Consider the following 27,782-nt stretch of genomic DNA (forward strand, 5'->3'; position numbering starts at 1 on the left):
AATGGTATTTCCTAACGTTTCCCTGCATCTATGTCATGAAAAATGACAATAAAAGCTGAACTGAACGTGAGTGTAAGTCAGGTTTGGACAAACATGTACAGTGTCCAGATAGTGACTTTTATAACGGAAATAATTATGTTCACTCTGCAGAAAGCATCCAGAGGAAGCACAATGTGAAGCCTCTACAAGCAAGTCTTATATGCAGTTTAAAAATTCATTTATTGAAAACAAAAAGGGTTATAATCTGTGCCCAAGTTTGTTGACATGTATTGGCTGTATCATAATAATAACTGGCATCCTCAAAGGATGGGAGAGTTCAGAACACCTTAATATGCGTAGACTTTCACTTTTTGGACGTCGCGGTCCAGACATTCTCTTTTCCTGCTGTATAATAAAATGTGTTGTCTCGACGCTGGAGCTTCTTCACAAAGCCGGTCTCTGGCCATTTGTCAATCTGAGACAGAGAAATACATTTCTGCCAGTGTTGTGTATGAACACGCACCAATACCAGCCTGTCATTTTAACATGCATGACACAACTAAAAACATTCAATGAATAATATTTACCAAAGCCCCTTGTTTGACTTGTATGTATTCCAGTTCATCTCTGTAGCCTGCCTGTTGGAATCTGAACAGGTTTTCCACCTCTGTAGTCCATCCTTTGGCTCTGCTCATGGACTTTGGCTTGGAGTTGTTATCAATAGCACAGGACATGGTGTTGATGACAGCCAAGATGTCACAGAAGTGCTGTGTCCCAAATGTCAATAGCCTGGTCTCTGGAAACTGACAATGCAAGACATGAGTGTTTAATTAGGTTTTCCAGCTTTACAGTAACAGACTCACCAGTTAATTTATTTTAACCTGCAGGGGATATACGTTGCTCTATTTTGGATTTTCTTAAAGCTAAACTAAAGTCGTTTACTGTCTGGAATAATGTATAAGAGCTTAAATATATCATGAAGGTGTTCTGGCAAATTCGGCATATAAATGATTCACTGGGAGCACTTAAATTACGTTTAATGTAACTAATTTGCAGTTACAAAAGGTGATATTTTACAATACTAAGCGGTGTTGGATGTGTTAAATGTACTCCAAGCTGAAATGTCTTAAACGTCTCTATATTTATCTGTATGCAGTGATACTTTAAATGCGACATTACTGAATTGAGTTTCGTGGTGTGCTTGACAGATGACATGGTTTGTATTCATAAAGAGAGGCATTTTACAGTAAGAATAAGGTGTTTGATGTGGTAAATTTATGCCGAGATGAAATATGAACACTTAAAATTGTAAACTGGCAAACATAAACGTAAGATGTTTTTTTCTATACTTAGCTATATACAGGCATACTTAAATGCGACAAAACTGAATCCGGTTTCGTGTGTGTCGTGCTTCAAAGACGAAAAGTAACCTCTGTTTGTCAGTTGTGTTAACATATTAGAACTAAGAGTCACATTTAATTACATTGCACTCGTTTCCCCGTTAATATCTGAAAACAGCGGCGAGAGTTTTACTTACATTATTTTATTGCCTCAAAGGACTCTCTAGACGGCAGTTGGCTAGCGATTACTGTTAGCAGTTGTCAACTATAGCTTCCTTGTTGCCTGGTTACCATGAACTTTCTTCTTCTGCGTTGGAGAATGAGCTACCAAAATGATACGTCTGTAAACTGGGATATCACGAGGCAGGAGTTAAGATATTATCGTGCTGGTGTTTGAGGAATTTTTATTTTGTTTTTAATTAATGTTAACAGTGAAATATATTATCCTATATCTAAGACTGGCAGTTAAGTAAAAGCTAAAGAATACGAGCGTACGTACTGACAAAGATGGCAGCAGCGCCGCTGAATGCGCTTGAACTGCAGGAAAAAGAAACGAAGAAGAAGAAGCTCAATTCGGTGGCGGGACAAACCAAACAAACACCGGCGGTGATGTTAGCCAACGGTTCTTTCCTCGTTATAAAACAGCTCATGATTAATTTTAGAAGATATCGCCACAAGGTTCGGCATAAAGATGAGTTCATTTGCAGGCCGAATGAAGGAGTATCCCACCCTTTCTCTGGACCGGTTCGACAGGGAGAACCTACATGCCCGGGCATATTTCCTCTCCCACTGCCACAAAGGTGAGCCTGGCTGCTAGCTAGCAGCATCATCATCAGCAGGAGCAATGGCTGCCCAGTTAAAATCAATAATGTTTGCATTTTGTTTTGTCAGTGTTTGACAGTCACAGAGCAAGTTTAAATATCGTTGTTATCACTCTCCACAGATCACATGAAAGGACTGAAAGGACCTCTGTTAAAGAGAAAGCTTCAGTTCAGGTAGGACGATTTTGTTTTTGTTTTAAATGATTCCCTTTAAAATTAAAAGGAACTGTAGTTGACTTTAATGTTAACACATTTACATCGCATTTTCAGATCACAGATGATAATGATAGATATGGAAGCCAGTTTCCGCTGGTAAAGAAAAACTAAAAAGGAAAAGTTAGTCATGATTAAAAAAAAAAAAAAGAAAGAAAAAAGCTCATGGTATGTAGTCAAAACTTGATATAAAAGGTCAAACGAACATTTTGACTAAATTAAAATTATCACGTAAAAGTCAAAATTTCTACATATATTGTGTCAAAACGATTGTTTTAAAAGTCAAAATGTTGATATATATGGAATCATTATGATAAAGATGTAAAAATTATGAGCTTTAAAGTTTACCTTTTGTTTTAATGAGTCAAAATTATGAGATAATAAGTAAACATTTGACACACCAAGACAAAACTATGATAAAAAAGTAAAAATTATGAGTTAGTCCAAAAAACATTTTGTTCATATATTGACTTTTTATTTCATAATTTGAATTTAGCAAAGCAAAATATTGACTTTTGTGTTTGTAATTTAGATTTTTTTTTAATTTTATCTATCTGTCAGAAGTAGAGAAATTATGCTTCATAATGCTTATTAAAAAGTTTGTATACATTTGAGAAACATTATAATGAACAGATAAATCTATCTTGCTAGCACAAAAAACACTGTTATTTACTTTGTACTAGGTCTGTCTCAAGTCTATGAGATAAGCACAGATGACATGCAAGCAGTCGTCATGTTCAGCATTAGCAATGATTTAACATACAAGCATTTTTTGTCAACAAACTACAGTGTAATAGAAAACTGAACATGTTGGTCCTGTATTCTCTCTTGTTTGCAGTCGTACAGTCAGGCTGTACTGCTCTTTCGTGACCAAAGAGCTTCTGCTGAGCAATCCAAAGTACGCTTTCTGGGAGGAATACATTGTAAGTCCCCTCTTTTATCCCAAGCCACACAGTTCACATCCTGTGTGGCTTAGAGTCGTTTTTTGCCTTTAAATAAAACAAATCATATCTTATGGTTTTAGATACTGTGGGTAGTGAAACTGGGACTTATGTTGCTTCTAAAATTATCTGTTCAGGTGCCGTTGGAGCTGGAGAGCCCAACTCAGATTTCGCTTGTGGACGAAGCATCAGGAGAGGTAGAAAACGATTATTTCATCATCACCACAGTATGTGCAGTAAGTTTTTGTTTTTTAATCATCTTGTCTGTTGTTTGTGTGACAGAAAGAAGACGTTGTGGTGACGTTGCTTCCCGCAGGTCACTGTCCCGGCTCTGTTATGTGAGTTAAAGCATTTTTAAACACTCCTCGATTATATTTTGCCACAAGGCAGCATGCATTGATCATGACATTTGTAACTGTTCAGTTAAGAGTTGTAGTAATTAACTCGATCAAGAAAGAATTCATCTGCAGCTATTCTGATTTTACCAATTTTTTTAAGCACAAATGTCAAACATCTATCATTTCTAACTTCTTAAATGTGAAGTTTTGATGCTTCTCTTTGTTATACATGATCGTAAACTGAATACCTTCTGATTTTCCTCTGAAATCCTAGCAGGCATTTTTAAAAACATTTCTGGCATTTTATAAACAAAAATGATTAATCAATTAATCACCTGCAGCAAATTCATGTATAATGAAATCAATGAGGCTTGTTTACATTTCATTTTTCCTGAAGACAGTGTACCATCATTGGAAGTGTGTAGGAATGTTGCAGTCAAGTTTTTTGGCACATATCCCAGTCCTGTAACATTAAGTACCTGCTGATCCTGAGTCAGATTATTCAGGACTCCATAAATATTGATTAAATATGTAAATGACAGCTGTGGACAGTATGTATGATAATAAAGTGAATAAAAGACAAAGATAGTAGAAGGACAAAGGTCAGTTTGAAGGATCAGTAACTGGACTGATTGGTGGAGGCTGTAATGTTAGTTATTTATTAGCGGAGTTCAATGAGAGGTCAACGGGACATGCAATAGGTTGAGAGTGAATTGTAAGAGTGCCCTCTGCTGGGCCTTAAGATGAATGTCCTCAAACAGTCTGTTGCCCTTAAAGTCTTCAAATTTCAGTTCATACAGATCATTACAGTCTGAATATTTGATTTTAAACTGAATTTGAAGGTATGTATTACACATACATAATGAATGTAAAGTGATAAGAAGTCTAATGAAAAGGTCAAAGCATGAAATAGTTTGTGTGTTTGTGTGTCTAGGTTCCTGTTTGAAGGTTCTCAGGGGAACGTGTTGTACACAGGAGACTTCAGGCTGGCTGTTGGAGATGCGTCCAGAATAGAACATCTACACTCCGGCAACAGGTTGGTTGCTGATGAACTTCCTCACAGTTTCCTGTCTCAACAACTCTGTCTGACAGACAGTGGTTTAGAAATTACAAAATTAGATTTTCCCCCAGAAACTCAAGATTATCTTAATATATCTTAAGACAACACAAAATAACTTGTCATACGAACATAAATGTATTTAAATCCTCCTAAATAAGTCTATGTTGAACTTTAAACCTCATGACTCACTATATATGTACCATATACTATATACTATATATGTATTATCCACCCCATGCTAAAAACACATGTCATTGTGAGCAAACCATATCTAAACATAAAAACACACAACTAGAAACTTGGAAACTTGGAGGGCTTGTTTTTCTTTTCTTTTATTTTATTTTGTTAGTGAGATAACATGACAAATAAGAAGTGGTATGGTGACAGAAAACCTGAAAACAGTTTACATAAAATAAGTGGAGAAGATTATGTTATGTTGTTGTTTTGTTTTGTTTGTTTGTTACGGGATGTTTTATAAGGGGAAATGGAATATGATGATAATAACTGCAAAAATAATAATGATAATTATAATAATAATGACAATAATCGTGGTAATGGGCGGTACAGTGGTTAGCACTTTTGCCTCACAGCAAGAAGGTTCCAGGTTCAAGCCCTGGTTTGTTTTCATGTTTCATGACATGCAGGTTGATTGGTGAATGTGTGAATGTGAGTGTGAATGGTAGTTGGCCCTGTGATGGACTTGTGATCCATACAGGATGTACCCTGCCTCTCGCCCAATACCAGCTGGGATGAATAAAAGTGAATTGTCTAGTTGGAAATTCTTACTGCTGAACGATGTGTTCTGTTTACACCTATAAGACGTCCAAGGTCATCTATATGTGTTGTGTCTTCATAGTTAATAAAGTTCACAGCAGTGTTTCTTGTTTCACAGGGTAAAAGATATTCAGAGTGTGTATCTGGACTCCACTTTCTATGACCCACGCTTCTATCAAATACCCACTCGGGTAAGTTTTAGATGTACTTACTGTGGGAAGGGTATACTCCTGACAGGGGATGGTAAATTTCACATTTGTAATTTCCAAATATGGTGTCTGTTTTTGTGCATGCTATTCTAACATGTACGTACATGATTTTTTTGTGTTTGTGTGTGTAGGAGGTCTGCCTGAACGGCATCTCGGTGCTTATTGGAAACTGGATCAGCCAGAGTCCATATCACGTTGTGTGGCTCAACTGTAAAGCTGCGTATGGATACGAATACTTGTTTACCAACCTGGGAGAGGAGTTCAACACTCGGGTAACATAGAAAAAGAGGCAGCAGAACTTGCCTGAGAATCATCACACTTTTAAATTCTCTTCAGTATCACTGTAATAATGATCGACATTAATGGGTACAATGCAAACACGAGATGCTAATAGCTAATTTGGTTACTTTTAATGGTGACAGTTTGCTAAAATGTAAACAAATATAGGCTAAAAAACAGAATTCAGAGGAGAATTCCAGCACCTACCTGTGGTTGACATTGCAGGAAAAAAGCCTTTTTAGAATACAACAACGCTGCCCTGGACGTGATGGACAGGTGCCGTTGAAATCACCTCACCTCCCCTAGAGACATAAATCCAGTCTGAATGGGGCAATAGGTACATTTCTGTACAAATCCATATAGTATGAAAGCACAAATGAAGTTTTATTTAATTTTATTTATCCCCATAGATCCACGTCAACCATCTGGCAATGTTCAAGAAGATGCCAGAGATCCTGAGCTACGTGACAACTGATCGCAGGATGCAGATTCATGCCTGTCGACACCCAAAGGTCTCACTCCAGACACACATATATACACTACTTAAGTTAGCTTGCAAACCAGCTAGAACTCTCTTGTATTGTAAATGTAACAGTAGCTGAAGCTCTTGGCAGCGACCGTCACCACCAGCTGCTCCCAGCAGGAAACCACGTTCAGCTGCAAAGAAAACTTACAAATAGCACCTTTACATTAGAGTTGTACATGGATTTTGAAAGAAAAAATTCATCTTCCTGAAAGTGCAACAGTGTCTTTGTTTATTAAAGGAGTACTTCACTTTCTTGCTGCAAGATACAGTAGATGAAAAGATTGATGCCACTCTCATGTCTGTGTGTTAAGTGTGAAGCTATAGCAGAGAAGTCTGTTAGTGTAGCTTAGCATAAAGACTGGAAACATGGGAAAACTGCCAGCCTGACTTTGTCTGTTAAAGATATTTTGTGTGTGTGTGTGTGTAGGATGAGGAGTTTTTCCAAGGTAACCGGCTGCCGTGTGGTTGTACGGCGCCTGATGGGACTCCTCTTCGTATCATCAGCATCAAACCATCCACCATGTGGTTTGGAGAGAGGACCAAGAAAACCAACGTTATAATAAAGTGAGAGCAGATTCAAATGTGTCAGTTTGTAGAAATGTCATGTTATCCAACTGAACATGACTCTTGCCATGTTCAGTTGGATAACGTGACAGGTTAACAATAATGTTGGAGGAATTCATTCTAAATCACATTTAATACTCTGTATTTTTAGAACAGGAGCCAGTTCCTTCAGAGCCTGTTTCAGCTTCCACTCTTCCTACTCTGAGGTATTTTTTAATGTATTTATGTTGCTCTGAGAGGACAGTTCATTATTTTGTTGACTCATGAGTTTTAATATTCTCAAAGGTCATCCACTACTTTGGCACCAGGAGTCCTCTTTAATGGCACTAAGAGTTTTCCTCTGAACAGCTCTTTACAAAGCTACTTTTATTTCACTGTGAATGAACTTAATCACTAATGTGAACAGTGGCTGACTCATAGCCCTGTTGTCAATGTAATATTGTACATGTGTTCCTTCTTCATTATTTTTTTACTTTAAAAAGTTTCATTAGGTTTTTTGTGTTGTTCTCTCACATATGAAGTGATGCTCATAATTTTCTTTTTAATTTGCAGCTTAAAGACTTTCTGTCGTACCTTCGACCAGTCAACATCTACCCCAGTGTTATTCCTCTTGGTCGGACACTGACGGAGGTTACACAGATGTGAGTGAAATATTTATTTATATCAAATAATTTATTCTACTGGACAAATTTGTCTGTTATATAAATGTTTGTTCTCTAAGGCTACGTCCGCACTTAAACGTTATTAAAATGAAAACAATCTGCGTCCAGGTGATGAAAACTCAGAGGTAGTGTGGACGTCAGGCGCAATCATAACAAGACACAAGATTATGTTTTGTTGGAAGGAATTCAGTTTCTTTATTACCTGCTAATCAAACCTAAAACATTTGATTTTGTATTTGATCAGGTTGAAGCTGATGTGCCGGAACCAGTCTGATCAGGCAGCGTTTATTTACAAACCTCTGGGAGTCCTCAAGCGCAACAGGGTGCAGCGACCTACACAAGGTGACACAAAACACACAAACACACACACAGATAACCGTGACAGGTGTTCCCCACAACATGTGTAACTTTTTCTGTAGCTGTGATGCTTGTTTACAGGTCACCATATGGTATGTTACAAATAGACGGTATGCTTTGTTTTCTTACACCTCATCACTTTACACATCTTGGGCAGATTAAGAGCTGTGTAACTGCATCCATGAGGCTTTCAAGACTGATTGAAATTAGACTGAAGATGACATATATTGTAGCTGTTGTATTTTGTGTTCTAAACCTCAATCCTTGTCATTTAAAAACAAAAACATATGACTAAAACTCAGATGAAGAGGTGGTAAAAATTGAATCGTGAGCAATGACTGACTAGGTATTTGACTTTTCATCTGATCAGTTTTGTCAAGGAGCAAACCACAAACTCTTGTCAATATATTTATTTTAGGTATATAACTAAAGCTGGAACTTATTGATTAATTGCTTTACAGAAAATAAATTGGCAACTTGTACTAAACAAGACATTTGCAGATGTCATCTTCCTGGGAAATTATATTGGGCATTTTCCAAATCACAAAAATAACTGGAAGATTATATGATGATATTTAAATGTTTGTGTTTTGTGTTTGTGTTTTTAATTGTCTGTGTTCAGATTCAGGGAGTGATGATGAGCTATTTGATGGGTTGGACGTAGCACCAGTCAGGAAGAAGATGGGGCTGAACCATGAAGTAAAAAAAGGTACATAAATACTTAAAGCTGTTATAATCGATATTTGTAGAATGTATCACTCGTAGTCATCAATTCACAGATAATTATCACCTGAATTTGTAGTTCCCACAACTCTACTGCTGTGGTTCATTCTCAGTGTTCTCATTTTCAGCAACAGGCAGCTGTTTTAAGAGAGGCATTTAGTCTCAACACCTGCACATATAAAAAATATGAACGTGACACAAGCGCACAGAACAGTACCTGCAAAGATTTCTGCTCCGTGTGCACAAGATATGTTATTGTTTAAAAATAGGGATAATAGTGCATATTTTCAGACAAGTCTCTATAGGGGGACACTCATAGTGTTACATTCATGACCAAAATAGTTATTCAAGAAAATTTGTGGGCAACTGGACTTGGTTGTAGATTTGTGAAGATGTTTCCCCTCTCATACAAGAGGTTTGAGAACTGAAGAAGCCCCCCCCCCCCCCCCACAATCTAGTCCAGTTACCTTAATTTTGCTTTTCTTGGATAATCATGATGAGTGGGGGGCTTCTAAAGCTGTCACTCCATCTGACATGTGTTATGACAGAGTATACTCACCCCCTTAGAAACTCTAAAGACCCCGATGTTTCTCTCAGGAGGGGGTAGATACCAAAAATGAAACTAAAAGACAGTGACCCTGGTTTGTGCTGATTTTCTTAATTTGTTGATTTTAGAGAAAAGTCCTGAGAGAACAGCACCTCCGGTGTCTGTGGAGGAGTCTTTACCTCTGACAGTCACAGACACACAGTCTGCTACACACAACTATGTTGACTGCACTGAGTCCAATGGTGAAGAGGAAGATGATGACGATGAGGAGGGAGAGGAGCATGACAGAAAAGGAGACACAAAACCGACAAAGAAGGTGATAAAAGAAGGAGAGAGGAGTAAAGAACCAGACGAAAAGAAGATGGAGGAAGAACGTAAAGAGACCTCTAACGCTCCGAAATGGGAGGACTTCTTTAACGGAGAAATGTTGAGTGACAGCCAGAACAGCCAATCACAATCCTGCTGCTCCAACACCACCACCTCCCCCTCCAGGATGACTGGCTCACAGACACCTGAGCTGTTCAGCGATCAAGAAGAAGAAACTCATGAACATAACGACAACTTCAGCCTGTCCCTGTCTGCCTCTCTGTCGAATCATTCCTCCCAGAACATGGACTCGTGCTTGCCTGACACCTTGATCCTCCAACCAGAGCAAGGGGGGCGGGAACAAGGAGACGTGTCAACCAACACCAAGACGGAGAGTGATGATCTGATTCTCCCGTCAGAGCTGGAGGAGCTGTCGACGTCTCAGGCGTCTCAGGCATCGTCGGACTTCGACATCGCCTGCACACCGGAGTCGAAGGTGCCACGACCTGATGAACTGTCACAACTGTACAGGAAGTTGGCATCAGGAGAGGAAGTGGTCATCAGAAAGGGAAGTCAGGGCTTTGCATGATTTGAGGTGAAGTTTTAGGTGAGCCACAGTGCCATCATTCATCCATAGTAGATGCCACACTGTGGATAAATGGTAAGAGTTAATGTTCTACCAATGCAAATGGGTCACTGAGTCATTACCTCATAAATATACATATACATATACATATACATATATACATATTTGTGTGTGTGTGTGTGTGTATATATATACACTATTTAATAAACACATAATGAGCTTCTATAGCATCTTACAAGTGCCAACATTCCTCTCTAGCTTCAGTCTAACCTCCAAACCACACAGACCTCAGTTGTAAAACACCTCCCCCTCCACACACTCACTATTCATTCCCATGCACTTTACGTTGATTCCTGCCCTATATGGATTAATGCACCTGTGCACATCACAGCTGACGTTTCCGTTTTGTCGTTTGTGGTTTGTTCTGCTTTTCTTTCATTGTGAACTGGATCAACTGATGTCAAGCAGATTAGCTTTTTGTCCAAATTAAATATTTATTTTCATCTGAAGACCGTGTTTTTTTTTTTTTTTTTTAATTATTAAAAGGTTAAATCAACAGTTAGTTTAACTTTATACTTTAGACCTGCAATGCTGAATTGATTAGCGGATTTGCTAAAAAGTTATTTTGATCATTTGCTCAAGTGGTTAATCACCTTTCACCACTTAATTACATTTTGCTGAAAAAAAAATTTAGTTCCTACTCAAGTTTGATGAAAACCTCTCTAAATGCTAAAATACTAACACATTTCTGTGCTTTAGACAGGGGCCATAAAGAATATTTTGCAAATGCTCATCCATATCAGCATAGGGAGGTAAGTAACAATTGTTTCTATTATGGATCTGGTGATTATTAATTAATCGTTGTGTCTATAAAATGTCAGAAAATAGTGGAAAATGTTTGTTATAATTAACGTCCTCAAGTGTCTTGTTTTAACCAACAGTTCAAAAATCAGTGATTCCCAGTTTACAATCACAAAAGACAAAGAAGAGCAACCAAAGCTCACTTTTATGGAAAATTTTAGCTTCAAAAAAAGATTGAAGCTATTAGTTATCCCAAAGGTTGTTGATTAATTTTCTCAGTCAACTAATTGAATAATAATTTCTACTCTAATACATGTATAAGATGACAAAGTAAGGTCACTGTAGGCCCCAAACAGAACAACAAAAACAAAAAAACTCTGAATTACTGAGATAGAAGTGGGAAATTTAAGATTTAAAATCGAGTCACTCGTTTATGAGAAAAAAAAAAATCAGGAATTAGAGGAATTACAGGACCTGTGCATGTTTACGGCCAAGTTTACTTTGTGCAGAGATTTGTAGTTTGTTGTGATTCTGTATAATTGAAGCTAGTGAACAAACAAAGTAACAGTATGTTACACTCAGTTCTGTGGAGGCTCAGGACATTGAAACACTGTTTGACGGAAAAAACCTCAGCATGTCTCCAGAAGTCATTTTCACTTCCTGCTGGAAACGACGAGAACAGTCAATTATATTCAGAAAGTCACTTTTCTTCACCCTGTAATTGAAGTTGAGTGCATGAGTGCATGTGTCTGTATCCATGCGTGGGTTATGTGTGTGTGTGTGTGGGCAGCATTGAGTCATTTTAAGTTGAGGCACAAAAGGAGCAGAGAGGAAGGAGACCGGTGAATAATAAAAAAAAAAGTACTAGTGGAAGAACAGAGTGTTTTCAGTTCTGCTGCTGCTGGTCCTCCATCCTTTACTGTAGGGACTGTTACTGTCAACCGATCACAGACCAGAATCTGGTCATTTTTTGGCATTTTCATGATTTAATTAAATTTTTAAATAATGTTATTTGTCCTGAAGGGGCGCTGTTATGACTGTTTCATCAGGCTCCACCAGGGGCTTTAACAAAATCCATAAATTTAATTTGAATTGATCTTATCGCAGGAAATGTTGGCGACGTTGTCAGTCCAAGTCCAGGCTGAAATATTTCAACCACTCCTTGACGGATTGTCAGAAAATTCTCTACAGACATTCATGATCCCCAGAAGATGAACTTTAGCAACTTTGGTGAGCCCTTCACTTTTCCTCCACTGCCACCATCAGGTCAAAATTTCACTTTGTTTAATGACTAAATGAAAACAATTTGAAAACATGAGGAGGCAAGCAAACATTCTCCTGTGGGAATTTCTACTAATTTTAATAAATTTTAATAATTTTGATAAGATTTTGTTGGTTCAGAGGTCAAAGGTCACTGTGATTTCATAAGACTACAAATAGGAATTTATCATGACAAAATTCCACATAAATGTCTAATAAGACAAAAAGATGAAGTGATGGAGGTCAAAGGTCAGCTTTACTGTGGCATTATAATGATCTGCAAAAACGCTTCTGCCCTCTTCTACAAAAGCCTTCCTTCTTAGAAAGTTAGAGGTAGTTTGAAAGAGTGAGTAGAAACACAATGAAGCTGTAAAGGTGGACTGATGAGTAGATCAGGTTTTGTGTGTGGCGTTTAGTCACTTGTTAGCAACCGTTAGCAACAGAAAAGCTTAAAAATGTGGGCTATTTACTGACATATTTGTAAGTATGTCGTAGAAGGCAGAGGAGTACAACTGCAAGGCAGTAACTCCAGTAACTAGTGATACTGCTACTGCTACTTGAGTAAAAACTTTGATTACCTCCACCACCACTGTCCAGACAACAGGCTAAAATAAATCTGTGCATGTTTGGGGGAAGTTTGGTTTCTCCTCTCCCAGATCAGCTGTGTTTGGGGCAGAAATGCACCAATTAAATCGATTCAAGCAGACTTTGATCTACTTCCTTCAAACTGTGCGGGGATTTCAAACCATGAGACTCACACTGAAAAACACACACACACTGCTCCCTCAACAGCGGGGGTGAGCATACTCTCCTTCTCTCTCTCCTCCTTCCCTCCCCTCCTCTTTCCCCCTCCTCCTCCCTTTCCTTGGCGTCATGTTAATCCTCTCTCCATGCTGAGAGGTACAGCACATAGACACAGAGTGAACAGAGACATTTTTATCCTCTTCCTCTCTGTCTCTCTTCGTCCTGTTTCCTTCTTTATTTCTTTCTTCTCTCCTTTTTTCTTTCCTTTGCCTCCCAAGGTTTTGGAGTCAGATGAGAGATGGGATGTGGAAATTCCTCACCAGCCACCACCAACAACAACACCAGCAGCAGCACTGGAGGTGAGAGTGTATGACATAGAACATGAGCAGATAATATAACATTTTGTAACAGATCTTCTCTTTGCCTCTTTAGGCTTGTTTAAGTTATTTTAGTAACTTTATCTGTCCTGTAATATCATTAAAGGACCAATCTGTGATGTTTTTCAGCTGGGGAGATGAAAAGTGAGTGCTTTTCTGATGTACATGTGATGTTTTTATACATACTCTCCTTTCTGTTTTGGACTTTTTGGAGGTAATCAGCCTGTTTGTGATTGTTAGACTCTCGTGATCAGTGTGGACGTTGAGTTTTCAGGGATTAAGGACACTGTTGGACTTTGACACAGCTTTGAAAACAAGGAAAGAATAAGTTGAGGTTGTAAATTTTGTTGTTTATTGCACCTGGGTTATTATTCTATCTGGAAATAATCACAAAGACTGAGAAGACAAGGGTCTAATCTGCTGGTGCATACCTTACATATCCATGTTATTGTAAGTTTAACATGGTTTTAAATTCATGGTTTTTGAGAAGGATAAAGCAGTGACATTACCCTTTTTGTTGGAGGTTGGATAGAAGCCTGCAGACCCTACTCAGGAATGGAAAATGTCTCTCAAATCCTCCTCTGGTTTTATTAATGAATTTAAAGGTCCGTTGTTTACAAAATGTAAAAAGTATCTTTATCAAGGAAATTATAGGTGATGCAGCAATTATGTGGTTTTTATTTTGGTACACTAATCTTCTTATGGAACACATATAATGCACTATTTACAAGATGATGCAGATTAGTCAGTGACCACCTGACCTTTTCTTTTGTACCACCTAGAGGTTTTGTTTGTTCTTAGTTACCATGCTGTAATAGATCTTAGATTAGTATTTGTTCCTAATGCGTTTTTTACTCTTCTCTTCTTCTTGTTGCTATAGGTGAAATCAGTCTGTGGTGTTACAGCTGTTAAAGGCAGATGATAGAAAAAAAAATCTTCATGTGAAAATGTCACAGATTAGTTTAAACTGTGGAAACACTGAATCAAATTAATGGAAAAAGGATTTAATGATTTAACTCACGACTGATCTTGTTTGTCTGTGTCTGACCTCAGGTCGTGCTGAGTCTTCATCAAAGGTGTAAGTACATTTCATTTACACAGACACACACAAAAGACCAACACATTTTAATGTTAAAACATGTCAATGTTGTCTGACCTTTCTCTGATGTTACCTGTAAATTAGATCAGGTGACTTCAGCACAGGGTGTGGGTTTTAATGTCTGTGTGTGTTTGTTTGGGTGGGTGTCTCAACAGATCAAATGAGTCTTTGCCTGAAGACGAGAAACGGAAGTGAGTCATTCATTTCATTTTCAGAGCAAATATGTCCTATCTGTTTATGTATTACACCCAATGTTTATTTAAATATAATGTATATTATTTATATATGTGTGTTTTTGTGCGTGATCAGGAACTATGGAGGTGTGTATGTGGGTTTACCAACAGACCTGAGCAGCATTCCTCAAGTACAGATAGGATCACTAAGAGGTAACACACACATTTCTATTTACACATTTAAACAAATTAAAAAATTACTGTCACAGTATCTTCAAAAGTTTTAACATAGTTCAAGTTTCTGTCTGTTATTAGAGTTAGTGACACTTGTAAGATTTGGCACAAACAGCTGTTACATTGTTACTAGACTCCACTGACAAAAACAGTAATTTTACAGAGCAGAACACAGGAGCTGCTGGAATACCACTGCCTTCATCTGTTAGTTAGTTTGCGTTATTGTGTGGTACTTTTACTTAAGTAGCTGATCTGAATACTTCTTCCACCACTGAGAGTCACATAATAACAATGGAGGCAGTGGTATTCCAGCAGCTCCTGTGTTCTGCTCAGTGAAATTACTGATTTGGTCAATGGAGTCTGGTAGTGACATATAGTGATGTTTCTGGTTAAACAAAAATGATTTTACACTTCACACAAAAATGTCTATTGCTGTAGAAATCCTATCCATAATGTTGTCAGACATTTATATAAACAATCTGAGCTGATGTCAGTGGAAACAACAAGCACCTTAGTGGACGTTTGGGATTATTGTTTTGTTCCCTCAGTTACCACTTCTGCTCATGAAACGTTTCACAATATCAGATTAAGTCAGCTGTCAGTGCGTAAGAGGCAGCATGCATACACAAGAGAATAATACTTCATATCCAGTTCCCAATGTCCTACACATGCATACACACACACACACACACACATACACAGCCTCAGTTTCCTGTTGAATCTCTGGGGCCATGAGGGCATGGGAGAAAGAAAACACTGATCACTTCACAGAGTGTTTGTTAGTGTTTCATCTTTGTGACTCTAGTTTGTGCATGTATCAATATCGTACATGTATTTCATATTTTATTGGTGCTACATGTGTATTTAATTTGCTACATGTCGTGTGCTTTTGTGTGTGTTGTGTATTAATGAAAGTGTTGTCCTCAGAGGTTGACAAAGACTCGTCCCTCAGGAAGCCACTGTGGGGGAACGGACTATAATTTTTAATGAAGAGCCAGGTCTGTGCACGCTGTTGTGTGTGTGTGTGTGTGTGTGTGTATATGTGTTTGACGACCTCCTCCTGCTTCTCTTTTCCTTTTCAGTAATGAGAGCTATGATGTTGTGTCAGCAGTTAAAGGACCATACCACTGCTTTTACATGTTGTATACCGATATGTAATATCAGTATAATCATTGGTGGAAAGTAACTAAAGTGCTGTACTTAAGTACAATTTTGAGGTGCTTATACTTGAGTATTTCCATTTTATGCTACGTAATACTTCTACGCTACTACACTTTATCAGCAAATACTAAAGATTTTATTGACCCCTGGAGGGAAGTTTACCAGCAAGATATACAGTAGTTTACCGCATATAATTAATTAATCGATTAGTGGATAAAAATAAATTTATTGGAATTTGAAGTCATACAAAATGCAATAAATCACAATAATACAGTTGGATAAACCCTATACATATATATCATTTATTATCAAACTAAAGTGATTTCGTAAACAAATTACATGTAGATATAAATAAATTTAATGTGGAAAAAACTGTAGGTTAGATGCAAAAAATTGATCTAATTAAGAAAATACAATAAATGATAAAAACAAAACTGATTAAATAAATAATAATAAATGAGTAGCAAGAAAAACATACAAAATAAATAAGTAAACTATAGACAGTATGGGGTCAGTAATACCAAACTTCAATATTAGTGGCATCCATTTTTTCTACATAGGATAAAAATGGGCAGATCGAACTGAAATCTACCCAAGTATTTACAGACAAAATTCAGGTTTTCATCAAGTAAAAATCATTGATTGTAAGCAAGTTTAGTTTTTGCACAATACTCGCACCAGTGGCTGCCTGGAAGGTCTAGAAAAACATTCAGAAATCTAAAATGTTCTGTTGTAGTAAAGAGGAAGTATGGTAAGATGAAATGAATCGACAAACACAAGAAAAAAACACTCGTATGGTCCTTTAAGATAAAAGCTCCACAGCTGTTTGACATGAATATTTCTCAACTAGTTACATGGATATTAAATAATTCAATCACTTAAGTTGAATCAGGATGTTTTAAAAACTAATTGTAAAAGTAAGATAATCTTGTAATTCATTACCATTAATTGTATAGTATTTACTTAATAAATGACCCAGTGCAGTGATTATTTTCTTCACTGTGTCCATCATCAAATTCTCCTTGTGGAAGTGAAGTTTATTTGTTGTTTTTGTCTGTGAACTGAAGGAAGCTGCAGAAGAAAGATGCAGCAAGAAAGAGTTTGTCGAGGGAGAAGAAGAAGAAGATGAGGCTCTCCTGGTGTCCTCCTTCAGGTTCTCAGTGGTATTATCAGGAGCCCACCAAGTCTCAAAAGGGAAACAGCGGCAAGACTCAGTGGAGCTAATCTTCTCTCTCGGCGTGGTCTGTAAGGAATTACGTGACTGTGGAGCCTGTTGTAGTGACCCTGACAAACTGGTTCTAGACTTTCATGCTTTTATGGAAGCGGATGTCGACCTGGACTCAAAGAAACATGGACAGGTTTGCTGTTTAGATCGTGGATGAAGGTTTTTATTCCAAACACAGAGGACTCCATTGGGAGCTTTTCATTCTGCCTTGTTGGCGTCCTGTATATTACAGTGAATCTCTGAGAGAATTGACTTAGACAATAAAATAATCACCAACTATTTTGATTAGTGATAATTTTAGCCATTTTTCAAGCAAAAATGCTGAACATTCTCTAGTTAAACCAACATAATACAACTATTTAATCTCAAAATCTCAGCTGCAGAATCACTGTGATGGTTCACTGACTTGTAACAGGGAGAATGGAGCCTCTGTCATTCCCACTCTGCTCCCTGAACACCTGCTCCTGCTCTGTGTAACTGTGGTGAGTAGGTATGATCTCCCTCTAACTGAGTGACAGTCAGCAGCTTAAACTGCTGTAATCAGGTCCAGCAAGTTCAAGAGTAATGCTGAACTGTAGATCAGTTAAAAAGACTCTGAAGTCATTAAAAACCAGCGTTCATCTCTGATATCCAGCCAGGAAACTTTGAAAATATCAAGAATTATGAAGAGAGTTTGGTGTGTTTGTTACAGTGACAGGCCAAGTGATAAGTAATAAAAATCATAAGCAATAAATATAGTAATAAGTAATAAAATAATTAACTGATAATTCTAGGTTGCAGCCCTAGTGAGTGGTACTAAGGAAAACATGGATATCAGATAAAGAATATGGTAAACATGATATAACAAGTCTGATATGTAATATTTTTCTTATTGTCAACAAATCCCATGAAAAGACCAAAACCAACATTAAATGTCTCCTTCAAAGTATCATCTGTGTATCCAACACTTAAATGAATAGCCTCTGTATTTTCCAGATAATTTCCTTGAAACTTTCCTCATAATTTCCTATAAATTAGCTGTTAATTAAAATGATATTTCCAACAGAGGGCGACACAGTTTGGTATTAATTATAGGTCAATGCAGAATAAGATTTATTAATATTTAGAGATTTACAGTATAAAAGTCATAAAAATGAGATAATACCATTTATTTTTTTTAGCAGACCTCACGTTTGGTTTGTTTGGAGATGAAACTCTGACTCCTGTCTTGGCCCTCCAGGGTACAAACAGTAAAGTGGCTCCTGCGGTGAAATGACGTCAGCACATTGTCTTCTCAGAGCCTCTAAACCGTGAAAAGACATGAAAGCCACATACTGTTCATGTAACTGAGCAGAGAGTTTGCTGCCAGTAAGTCAGATTTGTTTAATTTAGAAGCATAATTTGGTGGTGTTGTCACACCAGGAACAAGACAAAGTCAAATTTGCTTTGAATAAAAATGGACAGATGTTATAAAATAAGTGATTTAAACTCAGTGTAAACTGTATGAATTATTTGCTCTGTGCTCTCTCAGATGGATTCATAGTGCCTGTAAATGTTTTTGTAGAGGCCTCTCTCCTGTTTCTAGTGTCTTTAAATAAATAATAATTGACTTATTTGTTTCAAGAAATTTTGTATTTGTTGGCAAACAGGTTAAACTAATTGCCCCAACAGGACAAAATTAGATTTGATTAACTAATTTTTAAACTATCACAGAATAATGATGAGCCCAGTCGTCAGGAGAGAAAGACTTGTAAAAACTCATCAGATGTGCTGTCGTGACATAAACTACAGGTAAGTACTGCTATTCTCTTTTGAGCCACATTTTAAAGTCTATATTTATTTACAGTTTTGCAGATTTAAAAGTCATGCTGTATTAACTATTAGCAGTTCCTGTTTGCAGTGTTCTGACTTGTCTATTGTCGTTTGATTTCTGTGCAGATTTATGGAAGTTTATTTGTGATGGACATCAGAGGTAAGGATATCATCAGAGAGGGTAAGTCTCACTGAATCTCTTTTGTCAGATGAGTACAGAATGATGAACAAGTATTTCCACCTCATCTTTACTGGAGAGATTAAAGCTCAGTTTGGAGGGGATTAACAGGAGAGGTGGGGGATAAAATCTAAACTGTGTTCCTCATCCTTCTGGACCAGGCAAAGATCCTGTGTAAATTTTAAGTCCATCTCGGAATTGTGATTGTCATTCAGATTTTAGTTTTTCTTCACTATCACAGTAATCAATGGGTGGAACTGCAGATAGCAACTTCACTATCCAGTCAAAATAAATACAATCTGAAATTTAAATCCTGAACTTTTAATTTAAAACTGTGACAATTAAGAATGAGTGATTCTGCCTCCTTTATAATTACATGCTTCACCAACTGTAGCAGAAATACTATGAAAACACACTGAGAAAAAAAGTGTATCATAAGAAAGATTTTATATATTGTTTAACAAAATGAAAAAATATCCCCTGCATCCCTTCTAGATTAGTAGGAGTTAGTAGGAATATATCTTCAGATTGAGTGAAAAACTTCCGCTGATTCCACCAATCAGAGACGAAATGGGAGGGGCATATTCAACCGACCAATCAGCGTTTGTCTCCCGAAACGTGTGTCTCGTGTGGGTGCGTCTGACGTCATTGGCCTTGACGAAGGGAAGAGAACGGCAGGCAGACAATGTCGGAAAAACGAGTGAAAACAGGGAGTAAAACCATCGTTTGAGTCGTCAATTCGGCGCTTTGGGTTGTTAGCAGTGAGAGAACGAAATACCTGAAGAAGTCTGGATGCTAAAACAAGCTTTGGAGCTGTTGTCGAAGACAACTGAGTCTGGCCGTTTAGCACACCTGCGGCGAAGGTAAGATAACGAGCTACTTGATTAGCAGCGACCGTTAGCGTTAGCATTAGCCTTCTCTCTTAATGCAAGAGTGTGTTTGTGTTTCTGTGACTAAAACAGCTGTTTCTCAACTAAACTCTGACATGAGATGTGGCCTCTAACATGGACGGATGATTACAAGATGATTTTCTGCCTTGTGTATCTTTGCGGTGACTCTTGTAATCTTTTCGTGTGGCAGTTTGTGTCTTCCTGGTTGTTTTGCATCAGTTGTTTATCGCTTTATGGTAGTTATCGTGTGTGTTTGTGGCCGTTTCTTGTTCCATTGTGGCAGGTCAACATCTTGTTGTGATCGTTATGTTCCTCTGTGTGGTCATTTTGCATCGATTTTTCTCGTCTCTTTGTGGCAGTATGTCAGGTTTGTGGTTGTTTTGTGTCAAATTTGCATCATTTTGCTTCGCTCCCTAGTTGCTTTACACCTGTTTATGATGAGCTTTTTGTCTCTTCATGGTCATTTTTGTTGAGTCTTTGCAGTCTTGTGCCCGTTCCTGGTCATTTTGTGTGAGTGAAGATTTAGCAGTAATCTGGCTGTTGATCCCTTGTTGTGGATATTAGTGATCAGTCATTTATTTGAAATGAATTGCTACTTGACTGAGCTCAGTTTTGTGTTAAGTACATGTTTGAAAATTAGATTTCGACTGTGTCCCTCTTCATTGTATGAGCTGAGATTTCTGTAAGAATTGTTTACATTAGGATTAAAATTTTGAAAGGTTTAATTTTAGGTTTGAAAGTAAAAAAAATAGCCCTTTAAAATGTTTGTTTTAATTGCTATTCTCTCTCAGCTTAATTAAGTCTTAATGCGATAGATAATTGATTTATGCACCTTGAAACTCATTATATGATCATAATGGTGAAGTCCTAATTTCATATTAATGTAAAGACAGAAAACTTTTAAACTGTGGAGAGATATTGACCTGCAGACTTGTTTACTTCACTGACCTCTTATATAAAGACAACAGGTGTTTTTTTGCTGACATGTTTCACCTGCTGAGCCTCAGTCTTCAGCAGAAATGTAGCTGAAGTTTCTGTTTCAGCTGATTTCTGTGGGAACAGGTAGAACAACCATGTCCACATAAATCAGCTGACAGGAAGATTCAGCTACACCTCTGACATGTCAGGTAAAAAACACCTGTTGTTTTATAAGAACAGTGATTTAAATCTAATGATCCTCTTCAGTCTGTTGTTTACACGTTGTTATTTACATGTTGTTTGTTCTCTGAATTTTAGTTCCACCCTGTAAAGACAGACGAGGTTAATCTGAGCCTGAGAGCTGGAGACACCTGACAGGAGCCATGTTTACTCCTACTTCACCTCCAGGTACAGCTGAGTGTTTCTGAACTGTAACGAGATGTTTGTTATGTGATGATGTGAAGAGAAACTTCCAGAAGTGTTGGACAGGAAGTTGAAAGGAGACGAGCTGACCTCAGCTCATAGATTGAGTTTATTCTGTAAATGAAAAACACGACAAACATGAATGAATCAGCTGTTTATTGATTAGATAAAATAAATTAACAAAGGTTTCAGTGTTTTATTTACAAGAACTGAAGCAGTCAACAACTGGAAACTGGATCTTCCTGTGTTTGACTAAATCAGCTGTGCCTCATCCAACATATAAGCTGTTTTTTTTACTGATAATTTGGGGATTATTTCCACACAGGAGACTTTGCAGCAGCTTTGATTGAATTTAGACCTAAAAACACAATGTGTTGAGAGTCCTGTTCAGGATTCGTGACACAACTATGGATTTAATCTCCATTTGCCACATTATTCAAGTCAAGTTAATAAAACATCTCAAATACCTCCAGTAAAAATTAGGGATGCATCGACATCCACATCCACATTTTTTCAATCCAATTACAAGTACTTACATTTGAGTACTTGCTGATACCGAGTACCAATATGAGTACAGTACTGCCTGTATGCCATTACACTTCATACATTTACTTGAAAACGTGTTTTATTTTCATCAGATATTGTTTCATTCTCTGGCTGTAAGAAATTGCTGTGACTGATCCTCACCCTCTTTGAACTTGGCGTTGTGTCGTTTTTTTAGATGTTTTATCAGATTGCTTGTGTTGAAAGTACTCGCTTTCATCCCTCCTCTTGAGAACTTTGCAGAGCATAATTTGCAGTCTGTTTTACTTTTGTCGCCATCATCCACTTTGAAAGACCTCCACACATACAAGCACAGGAACAGGGTATCGGACAGATACTCGATGCTGGTATCGGTGCATCCCTAGTAAAAATCATGTAATAAATTTTCTCAATGATGCAGTTATTGTGAAAATACAGGAATTGAATTATTCATTATGTAAAAGTCAAGTATGTTTAAAAGAAAGATTAAACATGTAACTCAAAACTTTAATGATTTTGTTTCAAAGACAGTGACAGATGTTTGACCTTTAGGGGGCATTATTCACTGTGAACTCAGTTTGAACTTTGTTACCCAGAATCCCTCTGTGCTTTTATTGTGAAGGTGTAAAAGTGTGTGATGTTTGCTGTGGTTTTTCTCCACAGGACTCAGAGTTGAAGCAGGAAACAGTTGGAGTGACAGAGAGAAGAGACAGACATGAAGATTTCCACAAGGTCAGTGTATGTATGTTATTCTAAAAAAATTAAGAGGGAAAATAATTAATGTTTACCACTGCAAAAAGTGGTGTGCTAAAAATTATCAATGAATGCACTGAAAAAATATCACAAATGCATGAGTAAGCATAAAAAGCTATCACTGCTTGCTGCTGTAAAAAGTAAGGTAAATGTGTGAGTGTAAAAAGTTATCGTTATAAAGTACTAGTCAAAGGTTCGGACACACCTTCTCATTCAATAGTTTCTCTTTGTAGATTAATATTGAAGACTTCAAAACTATGAAGGAACACATGAAATTATGTAGAAAACAAAAAAATCTGTTTTATATTTTAGATTCTTCAAAAAAGCCACCTTATATTATGAAAACAAAAAATGAATATCGTAAAAAGTACACAAGAGTTTTGTGTAGAATTTATGACACAGTTACAGATTTAATCTACATTTGGTTTATTGTTAAATATTATTTAATGTAAAATCTCAAAATGCTTCCAGTTACAGGTTTGTTGGTAAATAGCTTCAAGTTGAGAACACTGACAGTTTGAACTTCAATACCCAGAATCCCTCTGTGCTTTTATTGTGAAGGTGTAAAAGTGTGTAATGTTTGCATGGTTTTTCTGCACAGGACTCAGAGTTGAAGCAGGAAACAGTTGGAGTGACAGAGAGAAGAGACAGACATGAAGATTTCCACAAGGTCAGTGTATGTGTATGTATGTTATTCTAAAAAAAATTAAGAGGGAAAATAATTAATGTTTACCACTGCAAAAAGTGGTGTGCTAGTCAAAAGTTCAGACACACCTTCGCATTCAATAGTTTCTCTTTGTAGATTAATATTGAAGACTTCAAAACTATGAAGGAACACATATGGAATTATGTAGTAAACAAAAAAACAAAAAAAAAACAAAATCTGTTTTATATTTTAGATTCTTCAAAGTAGCCATCTTATGTTTTGAAAACTGTGAGTGATTGTAAAAAAATATAATTAATGAATATTGCTGTAAAAAGTACACAAGAGTTTTGTGTAGAATTTATGACACAGTTACAGATTTAATCTACATTTGGTTTATTGTTAAATATTATTTAATGTAAAATCTCAAAATGCTTCCAGTTACAGGTTTGTTGGTAAATAGCTTCAAGTTGAGAACACTGACAGTTTGAACTTCAATACCCAGAATCCCTCTGTGCTTTTATTGTGAAGGTGTAAAAGTGTGTAATGTTTGCATGGTTTTTCTCCACAGGACTCAGAATTGAAGCAGGAAACAGTTGGAGTGACAGAGAGAAGAGACAGACATGAAGATTTCCACAAGGTCAGTGTATGTGTATGTATGTTATGCTAAAAAAAAATTAAGAGGGAAAATAATTAATGTTTACCACTGCAAAAAGTGGTGTGCTAGTGTAAATCACTGTAAAAAAAAACTGTCAAGACATTTTGAACGTCAGTACCCAGAAACCCTGTGTGCTAATATTGTGAAGGCTTCAAAGGGTCTGATGTTTTTTAAAAATTATCAATGAATGCACTGAAAAAATATCACAAATGCATGAGTAAGCATAAAAAGCTATCACTGCTTGCTGCTGTAAAAAGTAAGGTAAATGTGTGAGTGTAAAAAGTTATCGTTATAAAGTACTAGTCAAAGGTTCGGACACACCTTCTCATTCAATAGTTTCTCTTTGTAGATTAATATTGAAGACTTCAAAACTATGAAGGAACACATGAAATTATGTAGAAAACAAAAAAATCTGTTTTATATTTTAGATTCTTCAAAAAAGCCACCTTATATTATGAAAACAAAAAATGAATATCGTAAAAAGTACACAAGAGTTTTGTGTAGAATTTATGACACAGTTACAGATTTAATCTACATTTGGTTTATTGTTAAATATTATTTAATGTAAAATCTCAAAATGCTTCCAGTTACAGGTTTGTTGGTAAATTTAATAGCTTCAAGTTGAGAACACTGACAGTTTGAACTTCAACACCCAGAATCCCTCTGTGCTTTTATTGTGAAGGTGTAAAAGTGTGTAATGTTTGCTGTGGTTTTTCTCCACAGGACTCAGAGTTGAAGCAGGAAACAGTTGGAGTGACAGAGAGAAGAGACAGACATGAAGATTTCCACAAGGTCAGTGTATGTGTATGTATGTTATTCTAAAAAAAAATTAAGAGGGAAAATAATTAATGTTTACCACTGCAAAAAGTGGTGTGCTAGTCAAAAGTTCAGACACACCTTCTCATTCAATAGTTTCTCTTTGTAGATTAATATTGAAGACTTCAAAACTATGAAGGAACACATATGGAATTATGTAGTAAACAAAAAAAAGCAAAAAAACAAAATCTGTTTTATATTTTAGATTCTTCAAAGTAGCCATCTTATGTTTTGAAAACTGTGAGTGATTGTAAAAAAATATAATTAATGAATATTGCTGTAAAAAGTACACAAGAGTTTTGTGTAGAATTTATGACACAGTTACAGATTTAATCTACATTTGGTTTATTGTTAAATAGCTTCAAGTTGAGAACACTGACAGTTTGAACTTCAATACCCAGAATCCCTCTGTGCTTTTATTGTGAAGGTGTAAAAGTGTGTGATGTTTGCTGTGGTTTTTCTCCACAGGACTCAGAGTTGAAGCAGGAAACAGTTGGAGTGACAGAGAGAAGAGACAGACATGAAGATTTCCACAAGGTCAGTGTTAGTTTCTTCTTTTCAGTCTGACTCTGTCGTTATCTCAGCTGCACTTTGACTCTTTAAACCTCTGGTCTGCAACAAACAACTACTATTGAAAACATCACAAATTTAAACAGTGAACCTACAAATCTTAATAATTAATAGTTTATCTTGTGTAGAATTTAATCTGATTTTTGTAAATTCTCTCCAGTAACAATGATGTAATTTAGATAAACAATTGGTAAAAGTTTCTCAACCATGTTTATTAATTTCAATTAATTACTAGAGATATTTAGTATTGTTAGATAATATAATTAGTGACTAAATATAGCATATAATTGGTGAGTAAAAACAGTAATTAGTAAAGTAATGTATTAATAGGACAGAATAAATAGAACTAGTGATACTAGATAATGTTGCTATAAATTTATTTTATTCCAGACAAAATTATTAAACAAAGTGCAGCAGAGATAATGACAGAGGTTTGACCACTAGGAGGCGCTGTGTTTTATTCTCTGGTTGTTGTTGTTCACACCTGAGGACGTTTCCAAACACCAACATGTTTCTAATTAACTGTTTATGATACAACTGTTTTATTAGCTGTATCATAAACAGTTAATTAGAAACATGTTGGTGTTTGGAAACATCCTCAGGTGTGAACAACAACAACCAGAGAATAAAACACAGCGCCTCCTAGTGGTCAAACATGTAGCAGGGGGAGGCTGAAACGTGAGTGTCGACGAAAAGTGTCTCCAGTTGAACAAAGTGTTTGTTGTGTTTCCATCAACAGGCTGGAGGTTTTTCTGTCAGTGTCTTTAATCAACAGCTTCATCACTCTGTTGTTTTCTTTCATCAGCTCCACCTCTTCACGCCTGATGACATCATCTTCATCTTCATCTCCTCCTCCTCCTCCTGCAGAGACAACAACATGTTTATTAGTACTACTGCTACAATTAATTAGTACTGTCACCACTATTAATTACTATATTAAGCACCATTAGTAACTACAATTAGTTGTAATTAAGTACTATTTATACTTTTAGGGTGGTACCATTAAATACTATTACTACTTAAATACTAATTACTTGCTACTATTAGTAACTACTTTTAATTAAGTACTATTTATACTTTTAGGATGGTACCATTAAATACTATTACTACTTAAATACTAATTACTTGCTACTATTAGTAACTACTTTTAATTAAGTACTATTTATACTTTTAGTTTGGTACCATTAAATACTAATTACTTGCTACTATTAGTAACTACTTTTAACTACTATTATTAGTAATTAAGTACTATTTATACTTTTAGGTGATACCTTTTAATACTATTACTACTTTTAATTACTATTATTAGTAATTAAGTACTATTTTATACTTTTAGGTGATACCTTTTAATACTATTACTACTTAAATACTAACTACTTTTAATTACTATTATTAGTAATTAAGTACTATTTATACTTTTAGGTGGTACCATTAAATACTATTACTACTTAAATACTAATTACCTTGCTACTATTAGTAACTACTTTTAATTACTATTATTAGTAATTAAGTACTATTTATACTATTTACTACTTAAATACTAATTACTTGCTACTATTAGTAACTACTTTTAATTAAGTACTATTTATACTTTTAGATGGTACCATTAAATACTATTACTACTTAAATACTAATTACTTGCTACTATTAGTAACTACTTTTAATTAAGTACTATTTATACTTTTAGTTGGTACCATTAAATACTAATTACTTGCTACTGTTAGTAACTACTTTTAATTACTATTTATACTTTTAGGTGATACCTTTTAATACTATTACTACTTAAATACTAACTACTTTTAACTACTATTATTAGTAATTAAGTACTATTTATACTTTTAGGTGATACCTTTTAATACTATTACTACTTAAATACTAACTACTTTTAATTACTATTATTAGTAATTAAGTACTATTTATACTTTTAGTTGGTACCATTAAATACTATTACTACTTAAATACTAATTACTTGCTACTATTAGTAACTACTTTTAATTACTATTATTAGTAATTAAGTACTATTTATACTTTTAGATGGTACCATTAAATACTATTACTCCTTAAATACTATTACTTGCTACTGTTAGTAACTACTTTTAATTACTATTTATACTTTTAGGTGATACCTTTTAATACTATTACTACTTAAATACTAACTACTTTTAATTACTATTATTAGTAATTAAGTACTATTTATACTTCTTAGTTGGTACCCAATTAAATACTATTACTGACTTAAATATTTACTAATTACTTGTACTATACTCTATATAAACTACTTTTAACTACTATTATTAGTAATTAAGTACTATTTATACTTT

At 35.9% G+C, this 27,782-nt stretch overlaps 2 protein-coding genes across 2 annotated transcripts; one reads left to right on the forward strand and one right to left on the reverse strand.

Moving 5' to 3' along the window:
• Window positions 1-195: 195 nt before the first annotated feature.
• On the reverse strand, window positions 196-1,600 carry LOC108880183 (meiosis expressed gene 1 protein homolog). The gene is given in 4 exon segments (XM_018671597.1): window positions 196-391; window positions 394-454; window positions 567-782; window positions 1,517-1,600. Coding segments are annotated over 3 exon segments (273 nt in total). The 5' UTR covers window positions 714-782; window positions 1,517-1,600; the 3' UTR covers window positions 196-326.
• Window positions 1,601-1,964: 364 nt separating this feature from the next.
• Window positions 1,965-25,402, forward strand: LOC108880182 (protein artemis). The gene is made up of 30 exons (XM_018671591.2): window positions 1,965-2,119; window positions 2,263-2,314; window positions 3,192-3,276; window positions 3,432-3,491; window positions 3,577-3,632; window positions 4,567-4,668; window positions 5,585-5,657; window positions 5,807-5,947; window positions 6,365-6,466; window positions 6,908-7,044; window positions 7,196-7,250; window positions 7,597-7,685; window positions 7,951-8,048; window positions 8,686-8,772; window positions 9,462-11,037; window positions 12,134-12,256; window positions 13,309-13,389; window positions 14,461-14,485; window positions 14,662-14,697; window positions 14,816-14,892; window positions 15,841-15,911; window positions 17,142-18,646; window positions 18,992-19,069; window positions 19,217-19,250; window positions 21,395-21,484; window positions 22,685-22,753; window positions 23,376-23,444; window positions 23,989-24,057; window positions 24,799-24,867; window positions 25,360-25,402. Exons 1-15 carry the CDS (start codon window positions 2,011-2,013, stop codon window positions 10,226-10,228), a joined length of 2,013 nt encoding a protein of 670 aa, XP_018527107.1. The 5' UTR covers window positions 1,965-2,010; the 3' UTR covers window positions 10,229-11,037; window positions 12,134-12,256; window positions 13,309-13,389; window positions 14,461-14,485; window positions 14,662-14,697; window positions 14,816-14,892; window positions 15,841-15,911; window positions 17,142-18,646; window positions 18,992-19,069; window positions 19,217-19,250; window positions 21,395-21,484; window positions 22,685-22,753; window positions 23,376-23,444; window positions 23,989-24,057; window positions 24,799-24,867; window positions 25,360-25,402.
• The last annotated feature ends 2,380 nt before the right edge of the window (window positions 25,403-27,782 follow it).

The sequence above is a fragment of the Lates calcarifer genome, unplaced genomic scaffold, assembly GCF_001640805.2.
Source record: "Lates calcarifer isolate ASB-BC8 unplaced genomic scaffold, TLL_Latcal_v3 _unitig_875_quiver_1027, whole genome shotgun sequence".
NCBI classification, from domain to species: Eukaryota; Metazoa; Chordata; class Actinopteri; family Centropomidae; genus Lates; species Lates calcarifer.